Source organism: Anomaloglossus baeobatrachus, chromosome 7 (genome assembly GCF_048569485.1).
Source record: "Anomaloglossus baeobatrachus isolate aAnoBae1 chromosome 7, aAnoBae1.hap1, whole genome shotgun sequence".
NCBI lineage: Eukaryota > Metazoa > Chordata > Amphibia > Anura > Aromobatidae > Anomaloglossus > Anomaloglossus baeobatrachus.
Window position 1 is genome coordinate 19,153,492 of NC_134359.1, and position 15,580 is coordinate 19,169,071.

At 45.8% G+C, this 15,580-nt stretch overlaps 1 protein-coding gene across 3 annotated transcripts in view; it reads right to left on the reverse strand.

The window, feature by feature from the left end:
• Positions 1 to 906: 906 nt before the first annotated feature.
• Positions 907 to 15,580, reverse strand: part of SPEG (striated muscle enriched protein kinase) — a 210,580-nt gene continuing 195,906 nt past the window's right edge. For all 3 annotated transcript variants that reach the window (XM_075317104.1, XM_075317103.1, XM_075317106.1), the window contains 8 exons: positions 14,399 to 14,521; positions 14,055 to 14,216; positions 11,474 to 12,539; positions 10,196 to 10,435; positions 7,691 to 7,914; positions 7,448 to 7,523; positions 7,172 to 7,321; positions 907 to 2,688 (listed from right to left, as the gene is read on the reverse strand). In XM_075317104.1, the coding sequence (XP_075173219.1) occupies positions 2,475 to 2,688; positions 7,172 to 7,321; positions 7,448 to 7,523; positions 7,691 to 7,914; positions 10,196 to 10,435; positions 11,474 to 12,539; positions 14,055 to 14,216; positions 14,399 to 14,521 (2,255 nt within the window). In that variant the 3' untranslated portion in view covers positions 907 to 2,474. The remainder of the gene's footprint in view (positions 2,689 to 7,171; positions 7,322 to 7,447; positions 7,524 to 7,690; positions 7,915 to 10,195; positions 10,436 to 11,473; positions 12,540 to 14,054; positions 14,217 to 14,398; positions 14,522 to 15,580) is intronic.

Genomic DNA, 15,580 nt, shown 5'->3' on the forward strand with positions numbered 1-15,580 from the left:
AGCTCCCTGTATACAGAGATACATGATAAGATCCTGTCTGCAGCCACCACTAGGGGGAGCTCCCTGTATACAGAGATACATGATAAGATCCTGTCTGCAGCCACCACTAGGGGGAGCTCCCTGTATGCAGAGTTACATGATAACATTCTGTCTGCAGTCACCACTAGGGGAGCTCCCTGTATACAGAGATACATGATAAGATCCTGTCTGCAGTTACCACTAGGGGGAGCTCCCTGTATACAGAGATACATGATAAGATCCTGTCTGCAGTTACCACTAGGGGGAGCTCCCTGTATACAGAGATACATGATAAGATCCTGTCTGCAGCCTCCACTAGGGGGAGCTCCCTGTATACAGAGATACATGATAAGATCCTGTCTGCAGCCTCCACTAGGGGGAGCTCCCTGTATACAGAGATACATGATAAGATTCTGTCTGCAGCCACCACTAGGGGGGGCTCCCTGTATACAGAAATACATGAGTACTGAGCCTGATGAAGAGACCTGAGTAGTCTGGAGTTGCTATTATTACCATCTTTTTAGTTAGCCATTAAAAGGTGTCAACCACTGAGGACTCAGTTCTTTTAAACAATTTTTTAGATTTTCAAGCATAATTCTAGTTTTAGAAAATGTGTAGCGTGTCATGGAGCCATGTTTTTATCGGTAAGGGTCTGGTCGCTGAAGCCTTGTTGCCTTTTTGACGTGAATAGGAACCGTTGTGATATCCAGCACGGCCGCTATTAAGTAGACATCGGTCAGGTTGAAGGAGTAACATGAAGATTAATGCACCAACCACGTGTGCCTTAGCTGATGATTGGGTGCCTAGAGTCGGGCCTCACAGGTCAGATACTGACGGCCTATCCTCCCGATCTCCCATCCCATGCACAGAAGGACTAGACACGCCATGTCTTCACCAGGACAGATCACACGCGGGGTCCCGTGCAACCGCAAGTTTATTTTATCTTCTCAACGTCTCCACACAGAAAAAAAAAAACAATGGGAGGAACATTACAAACTCAGGAAAGCAACACAAATTCTATTAAATATAAGGAAACATCTTCAGATGTCAGTGAATAAACAAGAAGCTCAGGAGCAGCTTGGGTGGAGGAGAAAGGAAGGGGGCACGACCACCCACCCGCCTGCTACAAATTATCTCCTCACTCCAGCCTGACATACGCCTTTCATTCATATGCATGTTACTCCGCACTATTAGTGCAGCAGACGTCCACCCATGCCTGCCTCGGCGATGGTTTGGCGTTTACGATAGAGAGAACTGAACAAAAAGGCCCTAAAAAGGTGGAAATGAAGCTCCCAGAGGTCAAGTGGGGAGCGATGCATGCCGGGGCCCAGAAATATCTGACACTTCAGGCATTAATGTGTTAAAAAACTAAATTTATCAGCGTCACTTTAAGGAGAACTCCGGCTACAAATGCGAATATGCGAACTCTCCATCTGCAAAGCCTTGTAAATACTGCTACAGAATGGGCTCTACAAAGTAGCAACTTGTGCAAACTCCATGGCACACATTGTCCCCCATCAATATAGAAATCGGACTCCTGGGTCGCGGGAAGAACCCAGCACAGACCCAACACTGGTATCCCAAAATGAGGACGCGAGAAAATACGAGGGTCTTCTGACTGGGGGCGCGAGTATAAAAATAATTTCCTTTAAAAACCCTCCTAGCTCAGTAATGATCTGATACTAACCAGACTGGATTCTTAAAGGGGATGTCCAGTGTTGCCCATTATGTTTAGCTCTCTCTCTCAGACTTGCATAAATCCCCCGAATTTACCAGTTCACTCGTATAAACCCAGTAACGTCTCCCCCATCGTCATCCATTCAGCTTCCTCATCGGGTTTCCTTAGCGCCTTCCTATGGGTATTTTTTAAAAAAACACCTTTTTGTAAACAAGTATCGCTATGGCTATGTGATTAATAAATACCTACACCGTCGCTTTAATAGAAATCTCCGGTTACCCTCATCTCAATAAATTAATTTAAAAAAAAAACAATAGAATTAATTGCTGCCCCCTCTGAATTGTTAAGACCACTTGATTCAACCAGGAGATCCTGGGAAGATCTGCGTAAACGAAGACGATCCAGGTGAGTTTCCAGCAGAAGATTGGTGCAAAGGTCTCACTGAGGTCCAGAGCGGAGGACGGAGCTGGTGCCGGCGGAGGAGGGGTCACTACTGTGGAAGTGGGGTCTCTCACATGCATCATGCACCCCCACTTCTGTACTCGTCTCTGTCCCCCTGAACTGTTCCACTTCTGTTATTGAGGTATGTTGGCCAGCAGCACTTTAAGACGCCCCTAGGTTGTGTGGGGTCCTCTATAAACACTCAGGATATTTACTGTTTGTGACAAGTCTCTGACCGCTCCTGCCTCCGGGGACTGCTGGCGCCCCACATCATCCAGCGGATTGCACCTCTGGCTCCGTGGCCACCTTATTCACTGTGATAGTCCTTCCTCCGTGGTCACTGGGTGACTGGAGCTGCGGGTTGGGCCCCGTGGTAGGAGCGGAGCAGGACTTTGTGCTTGGTAGCAGAGTCTGAGCGTCTTCTCTGCTGCTCCACCAGGAACTCCTTCAGGCGGTTGGTGGTAAATGTAAGAGTCTGTCGCCGGAGCTTCATTAGATAAGCGTCCTGGAGCCAAGGGTTGGAGAAACATTCTTGTAAGGAGGGACGGCTCCTGTAAAAAAATCAGGGGGGGGAGTCATTACTAAAAAAATGTCAGACACTGATAGGTCTCCTGTGTGGTGTGGTATATAGAGGATGTGTCCTGTGTGGTGTGGTATATAGAGGATGTGTCCTGTGTGGTGTAGTATATAGAGGATGTGTCCTGTGTGGTGTAGTATATAGAGGATGTGTCCTGTGTGGTGTGGTATATAGAGGATGTGTCCTGTGTGGTGTAGTATATAGAGGATGTGTCCTGTGTGGTGTAGTATATAGAGGATGTCTCCTGTGTGGTGTAGTATATAGAGGATGTGTCCTGTGTGATGTAGTATATAGAGGATGTGTCCTGTGTGGTGTAGTATATAGAGGATGTCTCCTGTGTGGTGTAGTATATAGAGGATGTCTCCTGTGTGGTGTAGTATATAGAGGATGTCCTGTGTGGTGTAGTATATAGATGGTGTCTCCTGTGTGGTGCAGCATATAGATGAGGTGTCCTGTGTGGTGTAGTATATAGAGGATGTGTCCTGTGTGGTGTAGTATATAGAGGATGTGTCCTGTGTGGTGTAGTATATAGAGGATGTGTCCTGTACAGTGTAGTATATAGAGGATGTGTCCTGTGCGGTGTAGTATATAGAGGATGTGTCCCGTGTGGTGCAGTCTATAGAGGATGTGTCCTCTGTGGTGTAGTATATAGAGGATGTGTCCTGTGTAGTGTAGTATATAGAGGATGTGTCCTGTGTGGTGTAGTATATAGAGGATGTGTCCTGTGCGGTGTAGTATATGGAGGATGTGTCCTGTGTGGTGTAGTATATAGAGGATGTCTCCTGTGCGGTGTAGTATATAGAGGATGTGTCCTGTGCGGTGTAGTATATGGAGGATGTGTCCTGTGTGGTGTAGTATATAGAGGATGTCTCCTGTGTGGTGTAGTATATAGAGGATGTCTCCTGTGTGGTGTAGTATATAGAGGATGTGTCCTGTGTGGTGTAGTATATAGATGATGTGTCCTCTGTGGTGGAGTATACAGAGGATGTGTCCTGTGTGGTGTAGTATATAGAGGAGGTGTCCTGTGTGGTGCAGTATATAGAGGGTGTGTCCTGTGTGGTGTAGTATATAGAGGATGTCTCCTGTGTGGTGTAGTATATAGAGGATGTGTCCTGTGTGATGTAGTATATAGAGGATGTGTCCTGTGTGGTGTAGTATATAGAGGATGTGTCCTGTGTGGTGTAGTATATAGAGGATGTGTCCTGTGCGGTGTAGTATATAGAGGATGTGTCCCGTGTGGTGCAGTCTATAGAGGATGTGTCCTCTGTGGTGTAGTATATAGAGGATGTGTCCTGTGTAGTGTAGTATATAGAGGATGTGTCCTGTGTGGTGTAGTATATAGAGGATGTGTCCTGTGCGGTGTAGTATATGGAGGATGTGTCCTGTGTGGTGTAGTATATAGAGGATGTCTCCTGTGTGGTGTAGTATATAGAGGATGTGTCCTGTGCGGTGTAGTATATGGAGGATGTGTCCTGTGTGGTGTAGTATATAGAGGATGTCTCCTGTGTGGTGTAGTATATAGAGGATGTCTCCTGTGTGGTGTAGTATATAGAGGATGTGTCCTGTGTGGTGTAGTATATAGATGATGTGTCCTCTGTGGTGGAGTATACAGAGGATGTGTCCTGTGTGGTGTAGTATATAGAGGAGGTGTCCTGTGTGGTGCAGTATATAGAGGGTGTGTCCTGTGTGGTGTAGTATATAGAGGATGTCTCCTGTGTGGTGTAGTATATAGAGGATGTGTCCTGTGTGATGTAGTATATAGAGGATGTGTCCTGTGTGGTGTAGTATATAGAGGATGTGTCCTGTGTGGTGTAGTATATAGATGATGTGTCCTCTGTGGTGGAGTATACAGAGGATGTGTCCTGTGTGGTGTAGTATATAGAGGATGTGTCCTGTGCGGTGTGGTATATAGAGGATGTGTCCTGTGCGGTGTAGTATATGGAGGATGTGTCCTGTGTGGTGTAGTATATAGAGGATGTGTCCTGTGTGGTGTAGTATATAGAGGATGTGTCCTGTGTGGTGTAGTATATAGAGGATGGGTCCTGTGCGGTGTGGTATATAGAGGATGTGTCCTGTGCGGTGTAGTATATGGAGGATGTGTCCTGTGTGGTGTAGTATATAGAGGATGTCTCCTGTGTGGTGTAGTATATAGAGGATGTGTCCTGTGTGTGGTGTAGTATATAGAGGATGTGTCCTGTGTGGTGTAGTATATAGAGGATGTGTCCTGTGTGGTGTAGTATATAGAGGATGTGTCCTGTGTGGTGTAGTATATAGAGGATGTGTCCTGTGTAGTGTAGTATATAGAGGATGTGTCCTGTGTGGTGTAGTATATAGAGGATGTGTCCTGTGCGGTGTAGTATATGGAGGATGTGTCCTGTGTGGTGTAGTATATAGAGGATGTCTCCTGTGTGGTGTAGTATATAGAGGATGTGTCCTGTGCGGTGTAGTATATGGAGGATGTGTCCTGTGTGGTGTAGTATATAGAGGATGTCTCCTGTGTGGTGTAGTATATAGAGGATGTCTCCTGTGTGGTGTAGTATATAGAGGATGTCTCCTGTGTGGTGTAGTATATAGAGGATGTGTCCTGTGTGATGTAGTATATAGAGGATGTGTCCTGTGTGCTGTAGTATATAGAGGATGTGTCCTGTGTGGTGTAGTATATAGAGGATGTGTCCTCTGTGGTGGAGTATATAGAGGATGTGTCCTGTGTGGTGTAGTATATAGAGGATGTGTCCTCTGTGGTGGAGTATATAGAGGATGTGTCCTGTGTGGTGTAGTATATAGAGGATGTCTCCTGTGTGGTGTAGTATATAGAGGATGTGTCCTGTGTGGTGTAGTATATAGAGGATGTGTCCTGTGTGGTGTAGTATATAGAGGATGTGTCCTGTGTGGTGTAGTATATAGAGGATGTCTCCTGTGTGGTGTAGTATATAGAGGATGTGTCCTGTGCGGTGTAGTATATAGAGGATGTGTCCTGTGCGGTGTAGTATATAGAGGATGTGTCCTCTGTGGTGTAGTATATAGAGGATGTGTCCTGTGTGTGGTGTAGTATATAAAGGATGTGTCCTGTGTGTGGTGTAGTATATAGAGGATGTATCCTGTGTGGTGTAGTATATAGAGGATGTCTCCTGTGTGGTGTAGTATATAGAGGATGTGTCCTGTGCGGTGTAGTATATAGAGGATGTGTCCTCTGTGGTGTAGTATATAGAGGATGTGTCCTGTGTGTGGTGTAGTATATAAAGGATGTGTCCTGTGTGGTGTAGTATATAGAGGATGTCTCCTGTGTGGTGTAGTATATAGAGGATGTGTCCTGTGTGGTGTAGTATATAGAGGATGTGTCCTGTGTGGTGTAGTATATAGAGGATGTGTCCTGTGTGGTGCAGTATATAAAGGATGTGTCCTGTGTGTGGTGTAGTATATAGAGGTTGTGTCCTGTGTGGTGTAGTATATAGAGGATGTGTCCTGTGTGGTGTAGTATATAGAGGATGTGTCCTGTGTGGTGTAGTATATAGAGGATGTGTCCTCTGTGGTGTAGTATGTATAGTATATAGAGGATGTGTCCTGTGTGGTGTAGTATATAGAGGATGTGTCCTCTGTGGTGTAGTATGTATAGTATATAGAGGATGTGTCCTGTGCGGTGTAGTATATGGAGGAGATATCCTGTGCAGTGTAATACCCTCTTTTCTCAAAAGTAAGACCTACCCCAAAAATAAGCCCTAGTAGGATTTTTTTTTAATATGCTTAAAATATAAGCCCTACTCCAAAAATATTCCCTATTTCCTTTTCCATAAGGAAGTGTCGAAGCAACTATAAAAAAAAAGTTAAAGAATACAGAAAGACTCTTCATCAAAGGAAAGCAGACACCCCCAAAAGAAAGCAGACACCCCCAAAGGAAAGCAGACACCCCCAAAAGAAAGCAGACACCCCCAAAGGAAAGCAGACACCCCCAAAAGAAAGCAGACACCCCCAAAGGAAAGCAGACACCCCCAAAAGAAAGCAGACACCCCCAAAGGACAAAGACACCCACACACCTAAAAAAAAAATAAATTGCACTCATCAGACAGCAAACAATTACTGTTGGCAAGTGCCGATAGTGGATGGGCTCTCACACAGAGATCTGCGTCGCTGTCAGGTTCCAGTCTTCATTGCTCTGCGGCTCTCACACACAGATCGGGTACCGGTATTACTCTATGCGTGTGATACTGCTTCCAGTCACCAGGGGGAGCCGGTTGCTGTAGAACACAGGGAGACCTGACCGCAACGCAGATCTGTATGTGAGAGCTCATTCACTTGCCAACTCTAATTGTCTGGGGTCTGGTAAGTGTGGTTCTTTTAGGGGGCGTCTGCTTTCTTTTGGGGGTACAATTAGCAGTACATAGAGAATAATACATGTCAGCAGGTCCTGGGTTCTGGGCAGTGATCACATTTTGGCCTTTCTTCCGTTAGCCGTCACTCACCAGGGATATATAGACAGCAGTTTACGGATGAAGAGGGAGCCGCTCTGAGACACATTGGAGTACAGCTTAAAGATGTCAAACCGGCCGGATTGAATCTTGTTTTCCGTTTCTACAGGGTCCAATTCAAAGAACGGTGACCGCCCGCTCAGCCTGGGGCAGAAGAAAGTACAAATTTGGAGCCGTATTTAAAAAAAAAATCGAGGATGATCAATACTAAAGAAAGGAAAAATGTCAGCGATGACAGGTGACAGCCCCCCTCCTGCAGACACTACTCACATGATATAGGTCAGGACCCCTAATCCCCAAACATCAGCAGCGGCACCAACCGGGTCTCCTCTGATCATCTCCGGAGCTGTGAGGACAGAATATGAGACAGGTGAAGAATCCCCATTCACTTCTATGGGAGCTAGTGCAGCTGCGTCCGTAGCCCCTACATCTGCGGACGCCTCTGAGCTGATGAGCCTCAGATATGGCCAGCTGAGATGTTAGCGCCCTCCTCTGATTGAGGGTGTAACGTACCCATGTACTCCAGGGTCCCCACGCGCTTTCCTAGCTGACGAAGGACAAGGGGGTTGAATGGCTGAGCGCTCCCGAAGTCAATAATCTTCACAGTGTTCATATAGGACACCATAACGTTCTCAGGTTTGATGTCCAGGTGAAGGATCTTCTGCTCATGGAGATAATCCAGACCTTGTAGAATCTGAAGGATGTAATTGACCACGTCGTCCTCCGAGTAACGGAACCTGGAGACACCAAAGAAGTGAGGAGTCAATGGAAGGTGAAGATGATGAATGGACCGCATGTGTTTGCCTACAGCGAGCCAAACAAGCACTGAACATGAAACTAAGTAAATATATTTCTAAAGCTGCTATTGACATGAATTTCTCACCAGATCTCGGTAACAACCCATCCAATCTACACAAGCAAATAAACCAAACCATATATGTCCATAAATTATGTGTAATAATGAGAAATGACACACGGAAAATGTATTGAAAACACTTTCTGAAATGTTTTTAATACTTCATACAAATGCATTTGTAGGTGATGAATCTTCCAGACACCTCCTGTATGGAGACACTAGTCTCCTGCATTGCTCAAGTGGGACTTTGGCCCATTTTTCCACACACACTCCTCACATCCTGCAGGTCCCGGCTCCCTCTATGGGCTAAGAGCTTTAGGATCATTGTCTTGTTAGAAGGTGAACCTTCGGCCAAGTCTGAGGTCCAGAGCACTCTGGAAGAGGTTTTCTTCCAGGATATCTCTGTACTTGGCCGTATTCATCTTTTCTTCAATAATAGCCAGTCGTCCTGTCACTGCCCCATAGCATGATGCAGCCACCACCATGTTTCACTGTGGGGATTGTATTGGGCAGGTGATGAGCAGTGCCTGGTTTTCTCCACACATACCGCTTAGAGTTATCACCAAAACGTTCTATGTTCCTCTCATCAGACCAGAGAATCTTATTTCTCATAGTCTGGGAATCCTTCATGTGTTTTTTTCCACACTCTATGTGGGCTTTCATATGTTTTGCACTGAGGAGAGGCTTCCGTCGTGCCACTCTGCCATAAAAGCCTGACTGGTGGAGGCTGCAGTGATAGGTGACTTTGTGGCACTTTCTCCCATCTCCCTACTGCATCTCTGGAGCTCAGCCACAGTGATCTTGGAGTTCTTCTTTACCTCTCTCACCAAGGCTCTTCTCCCACGATTGCTCAGTTTGGCTGGACGGTCAGGTCTAGGAAGAGTTCTGCTGGTCCCAAACGTCTTCCATTTAAGGATTATGGAGACCACTGTGCTCTTAGGAACCTTAAGTACTGCAGAAATCTTTTTGTAACCTTGGCCAGATCTTGCCACAATTCTGTCTCTGAGCTCCTTGAGCAGGTCCTTTGACCTCATGATCCTCATTTGGTGTGACCTGCAGTGTGAGCTGTGAGGTCTTATATAGACAGGTGTGCGCCTTTCCAAATCACGTCCTATCAGTTTAATTACACACAGCTGGACTCCAATGAAGGAGGAGAACCATCTCAAGGAGGATCACAAGTAAATGGACAGCATGGGACTTACATATGTGTGTCTGAGCAAAGGGGCTGAATACTTATGACCATGTGATATTTCAGTTTTTCTTGTTTAATAAATTTGCAAATATGTCTACATTTTTGACAAGATGTGGGATGTACTTTAATGAGAAAAAAAAAGAACTCTTTTTAAATTTACTAAATGGCTGCAATGAAACAAAGAGTGAAAAATTTAAAGGGGTCTGAATACTTTCTATACCCTCTGTATTTCACCCACTGCATATGAAGGCCAGGCGTACACCCCACCCCATTTATCCAGGGCACTTTTCATAAGCTGTTATGCCAGATTGAGCCCCTAGGTGTAGCTGAAAGATCATGTTATGGTGAGGCTGAAAGTGCCGTTATGATGGGAGTTGGACATTAATCCCCTGCATCAATCTCCAAGTGCAAAACGAACTTCAATGAAGGTGCAAAATAATGCGTTTCAAAGAATATCAGTTTTCTTCATCAGGTACTTAACACATGAACATCATTGAGGTTTTTGCTCATGTCCCATGAAAAGAAATAATGAAATATTTACAAAAATGCGAGGGGTGTACTGACTTTTGTAATATACTATTCATATTATTCTTTACTCTGTTGTGGGCTCCACACATAGCCCTTGATTCAGTGTTAATGTGCGTTGAAGACTCCTTGTATAACACCCATTGGATATCCTTTCAGACCTCTGATAAGAGAGTATCAGTTTTTGATGTATTTTTATTCATTCCTGTGTATTTAGCTTTTTACCCTTTTTTGCATGCTTTATATTTTTATATATAACGAGCCTGGATGTATGAAATACTAATTGAAAAAGATCAATGTTGCAATATTTCGCCAACTTGAAGACTTGGTGCTGTCCTTAAATATCATGGTGGTTGTACAAAATGCTGGATGTGGTAGTTTTTGATGTGGGGTGTACTCATTTATGAGGGTCACATCTAGGTACGCCTCCTGCCCGTCCTCTTACCTCTCCACCAGGCAGTAGAGGATTTCTCTCCCGGCGCACTGCTCGGAGATCAGGACCAGGTAGCGGGGGGTGATGTACGCCTCGTGGAGGCTCAGGATCCTCTGATGGTGAAGACACTTCAGGACCTCATATTCTTGCAGGACATTTTGCTTATTTTCATGCTCATAGGGAATAATCTTCGCCATGAAATGCTTCCCTGTGACGTTCTCCTTACATTCCCGGATCACCCCAAAACGACCCCTGTGGATGGAAAAAATGATCACTCCATGTTAAATCGGGAATTAAGTGTCCAATGGGTGTTAGCACAAAATCCAAGGACCCTGATTCAGCCAAGTCTCAGTCCTTTGATTGATGCGGATTCCACTTCTTACATCATTTATGGTCTGTGTGGAATAATGCCGGCGCATGCGCAGTGTTTCCCTTGTGTGCAGGGAATCAAGTTCTGTTCTGCGCAGGAGCCAATGCTACTCAACATTGGAGAAAGAACAGGCACTTCCACTAGAAACTAAGGCAAGTCTCTGCTCACACATTGGGCCGAGAATACCCACTGCGCATGCGCCATCTGTGCCACTTAATGGAGACTGTAGATAACAAAGGAAGCGTCAACCTCATCAATCCAGTTACTGGGGGTTGATTAAGCAGAAGATTTCGAAATGATGATAATACCTGACATTTTGAGACCCAAATTTCCTATGGTGCAAAAAATTCACTTTGTCATGTGTGCGGCACCACTTTAAGGATCAATAAAGTCCCTTTAATACTATAAGATTACATAAAATCATGGAGATCCCACTGGATTCCAGTGGAAACATCTCTTGGAAGAGCTCCCGATGCCTCATATACTGGGAGAGGTTTCCCATTACAGAGGTGAGATGATTCAGGAGCAGCGATGGGTGGACCTGGACTGTAAAAGTCCGGATCCGCGCGGTTTAAAATGTATCCGGGTGCCGGGTCTGGAGTTCTCAGGGAACTCCGGCTAATCATCGGGGTCCGGCAACTCGGGAAATCAAAATAAAGCAAGAGTGACATACTTAATCGAGTCACCGGCGCGCTGGCACCAATCCCCCATCCCTTCTACCACTATTTTTAAGCGCCAGATTATGGTCCCCATAGACTTATATGGGGACCGGTGTCCAGCTAGATATCAAGGATCAATTCCGAGCCAGAACCGATTTTTTTTGTAAGTCCAGTTAGTCCCGTCGATCCAGATATCTGCAAGTTTGCACATCATTATTCAGGAGTAAAAATAATCTCAATAGGTTTGTTGGAGCCACTCACCTTGCCTTCTCATCCAGAAATGTGTAGGGTTTCTGGGGTACTCCTTGACGGAGGGCGCTTTCTCTTCCAGACGGAGTAGCCCTTCCTCCTGGGGTGAATCTACCGTCCTTACCAGGAGTGACACTCGTCACCAAGATGCGAGTGGGGACGGTCTGGGCAACCTGAGCAGCAGGCTGGGGAGGGGGCACCTCTGTGGTTGGGGATGATGGTGGCATTGATATGAAGGAGGTGACCATGTAAGTTGGAGAGGTTGGGGTTGATGGCTTATAGACCGGGCTGGTGGGAGGAGATGGGAATGAAGGTTTGGAGCTGAATGTGGGGCTTAATGGCGAGGGAAGAGCAGAAGATTTAAAGGGGGGAATGTGGAGCATGATTGGTACGGTAGGAGTAGCGGCCATCGGTTTTGGAGCCACTGGTGGAGGAACTTTTGACTCTGCTGGTTCTTCAGGCTTTGGAAACTTTGCAGCTTGGGGGATGGGGAACGGTTTAACTGGGGCCACATAGGTCACGGAAGGCGTTTTTGGTAACTCAGTTGGAGACTTCACCTCTGGCACTGGTTTTACTGGGACAGTCTTAGCAGCTGGTTCTGGAGAAGGCTTCACCTGCTGGACCGGAGGTGCTGGTGGAGCTCGTAAATGGGACACAGCTTGTCCGGGGGTCACCGATACCGTCACTGTAGACACATGGGAAGTCACCGGCACTGCAGGCATGGGTTCAGGAGGCTGGACTTTGTTACTGAAAATGCCTTGAGGCTCTACTTTTACAGAGGATTGAGGTAAGATCCTATGTAACGTGGGAGGCGTTGGGAGGCCTCTGTGCCGTCTTGGAGGAGTTGGAGGGGGAGCTCCTTTGGATTCTGGTTGTACTGGAGCTGCAGGTGCAGGACCGATGGTAGGAGGTGAAGTAACAGCGAGCGGAGACCCGACTGATGGAGGCAGCTTGGAAGTAGTGACAACCGAAGGTGCAGAAGTGACCCGGGGAGAAACTGGTCCGAAGGTGGATACTGTGGGCACAGTCGGTCGGGGTTTCTGAGCAAGATGAGCCAAGCCAGGGGATGGTTTCTGGTCTAGGATACAAATTTCATCAAAGCTTTTTAGTCTATTGTTATTTCACACAAGATTATAACCAACAAATGAGAGCAAGACAAAGAATCAAAGTGCCATATGAGATATGCACCAGGCGAAACATGAAAATCTGGAGTCTGCTGCCACCACTAGAGGGAGCTCACTGTGTGTGACGTATACATTGACCCATGTAGCAGTTGACAGCTCTGTAGTAGTAGATGGGTTGCTTTTGGCCCTAAAGGATGCAACAATGAAGGCATAATATGATGCCACCATCGTGCTCCTCCATACATTGTATGATGCCCCCACACAGCATGGTCCCCCTTACATTATGATGCCACCAGGCAAGGTCTGTGCTGTGCGTTCCTCAGTATAGCAGGCACAATGCAATGACGTAATTGCATCTGCAGCACCAAGTGGCACAGAGGCACAAGACAAGTGGTGGATGGATGCAGATAAAGTTGAAATTTAATATGTTCCCGATCTCCTGGGACAGAGGGATGGCTCCCAAAATCCGGAAATGTCCCTCTGAATCCAGGAGCTGTAAGGTCGGCCACTATTGCAGGGTGTCAGCTGCATGTCACAGCTCACACTGCTGTAAAGGTGCGGCAATGTGCACTATGGCATAAATCCTGGCATTGGGTAAATAAAGCATAATCCCTCTATAAGTGATAAGTTCTATCCCTGTTTTATAGGCTTCATGTTTCAATATCTCTGCTTGCTGTCAGTGAATGAGGACAGTGTAGTTTCCATTCAGAGGCAGTAAACCTGTACAAAGTGGTCACCATTGTACCCCGTCCAGGCAATGGTCCATTATCTCCATTCACCAGCAGAAGCTGCACAGAGCTGTCACGGTTTGCTACAATGTATCAGTCTTATCATTCCTGTGACAGTTTGCTACAATGTATCAGTTATTATTACATGTGACAGTTTGCTACAATGTATCAGTCTTATCAGTCCTGTGACCGTTTGCTACAATGTGTCAGTCTTATCATTCCTATGACAGCTTGCTACAATGTATCAGTCTTATAATACCTGTGACCGTTTGCTACAATGTATCAGTCTTATCATTCCTGTGACAGCTTGCTACAATGTATGAGTCTTATCACACCAGTGACAGTTTGCTACAATGTATCAGTCTTATCATTCCTGTGACAGTTTGCTACAATGTATGAGTCTTATCACACCAGTGACAGTTTGCTACAATGTATCAGTCTTATCATTCCTGTGACAGTTTGCTACAATGTATCAGTCTTATCATTCCTAGTTTGCTACAATGCATCAGTCTTATCATTCCTGTGACAGTTTGCTACAATGTATCAGTCTTATCATTCCTGTGACAGTTTGCTACAATGTATCAGTCTTATCATGCCTGTGACAATTTGCTACAATGTATCAGTCTTATCATTCCTGTGACAGTTTGCTACAATGTATCAGTCTTATCATTCCTGTGACAGTTTGCTACAATGTATCAGTCTTATTACACGTGACACATTGAGATGATCTCTGCTTCTCACCGGCTCCTTCTATGATGACGCTCTTGGATACGTCGCTGTACGGCCCTTGTCCGGCTTTGTTCACACAAGCCACACGGAAATGCACGGAGCCGGGCGGCAGCTCGGTGACATTGTAGTAGCAGTCCTTGATGCCAGAGCTGATTGTCCTCCATTCTCCTTGTCCTAGAGGAATATACAACAAAATAAAGGACTATAATTCTGTCCAGTAGTGAATGCAGATAAGGACTAGTGCTCCCTGTTATCAGCCATTTTCCTGGGAAGAGACTGACCATAGTCAGTGTTCCCCCCTGGGATGACTGACAGTCTTATCGAGCATCGCCACCCAGCTTCTCCTCACCACTCACCGTTCACCTGACGTTCCAGGATGTAGGTGCACGGACAGCTATGCTCAAAGGATTTCCACAGAACCAGCACAGTGTCCCGATACTTCTGCGGGATCTCCGGAGTGCCCGGAGGGTGGGGAATTCCTGCCAAAATAAAGACACAGGGACACAACTGATTTTTAGTTAGAATTAAACCTCTGAGCTCACTACATACAGATTTATACATCCACCACTAGAGGGAGCTCACTACATACAGATTATACAGCCACCACTAGAGGGAGCTCACTACATACAGATTTATACAGACATCACTAGAGGGAGCTCACTACATACAGATTTATACAGCCACCACTAGAGGGAGCTCACTACATACAGATTTATACAGCCACCACTAGAGGGAGCTCACTACACACAGATTTATACATCCACCACTAGAGGGAGCTCACTACATACAGATTTATACAGACACCACTAGAGGGAGCTCACTACATACAGATTTATACATACACTGCTAGAGGGAGCTCACTACATACAGATTTCTACAGCCACCACTAGAGGGAGCTCACTACATACAGATTTATACAGCCACCACTAGAGGGAGCTCACTACATACAGCTTTATACAGACACCACTAGAGGGAGCTCACTACATACAGCTTTATACAGACACCACTAGAGGGAGCTCACTACATACAGATTTATACATCCACCACTACAGGGAGCTCACTACATACAGCTTTATACAGACACCACTAGAGGGAGCTCACTACATACAGATTTATACAGCCACCACTAGAGGGAGCTCACTACATACAGATATATACAGCTAACACTAGGGGGAGCTCATTACATACAGTGTTATACAGACACCACTAGAGGGAGCTCACTACATACAGATTTATACAGCCACCACTAGAAGGAGCTCACTACATACAGATTTATACAACCACCACTAGAGGGAGCTCACTACATACAGATTTATACAGTCACCACTAGAGGGAGCTCACTACATACAGACTTATACAGCCACCACTAGAGGGAGCTCACTGCATACAGATTTATACAGACACCACTAGAGGGAGCTCACTACATACAGATTTATACAGCCACCACTAGGGGGCGCTCACTACATACAGATTTATACAGCCACCACTAGGGGGAGCTCACTACATACAGATTTATACAGTCACCACTAGAGGGAGCT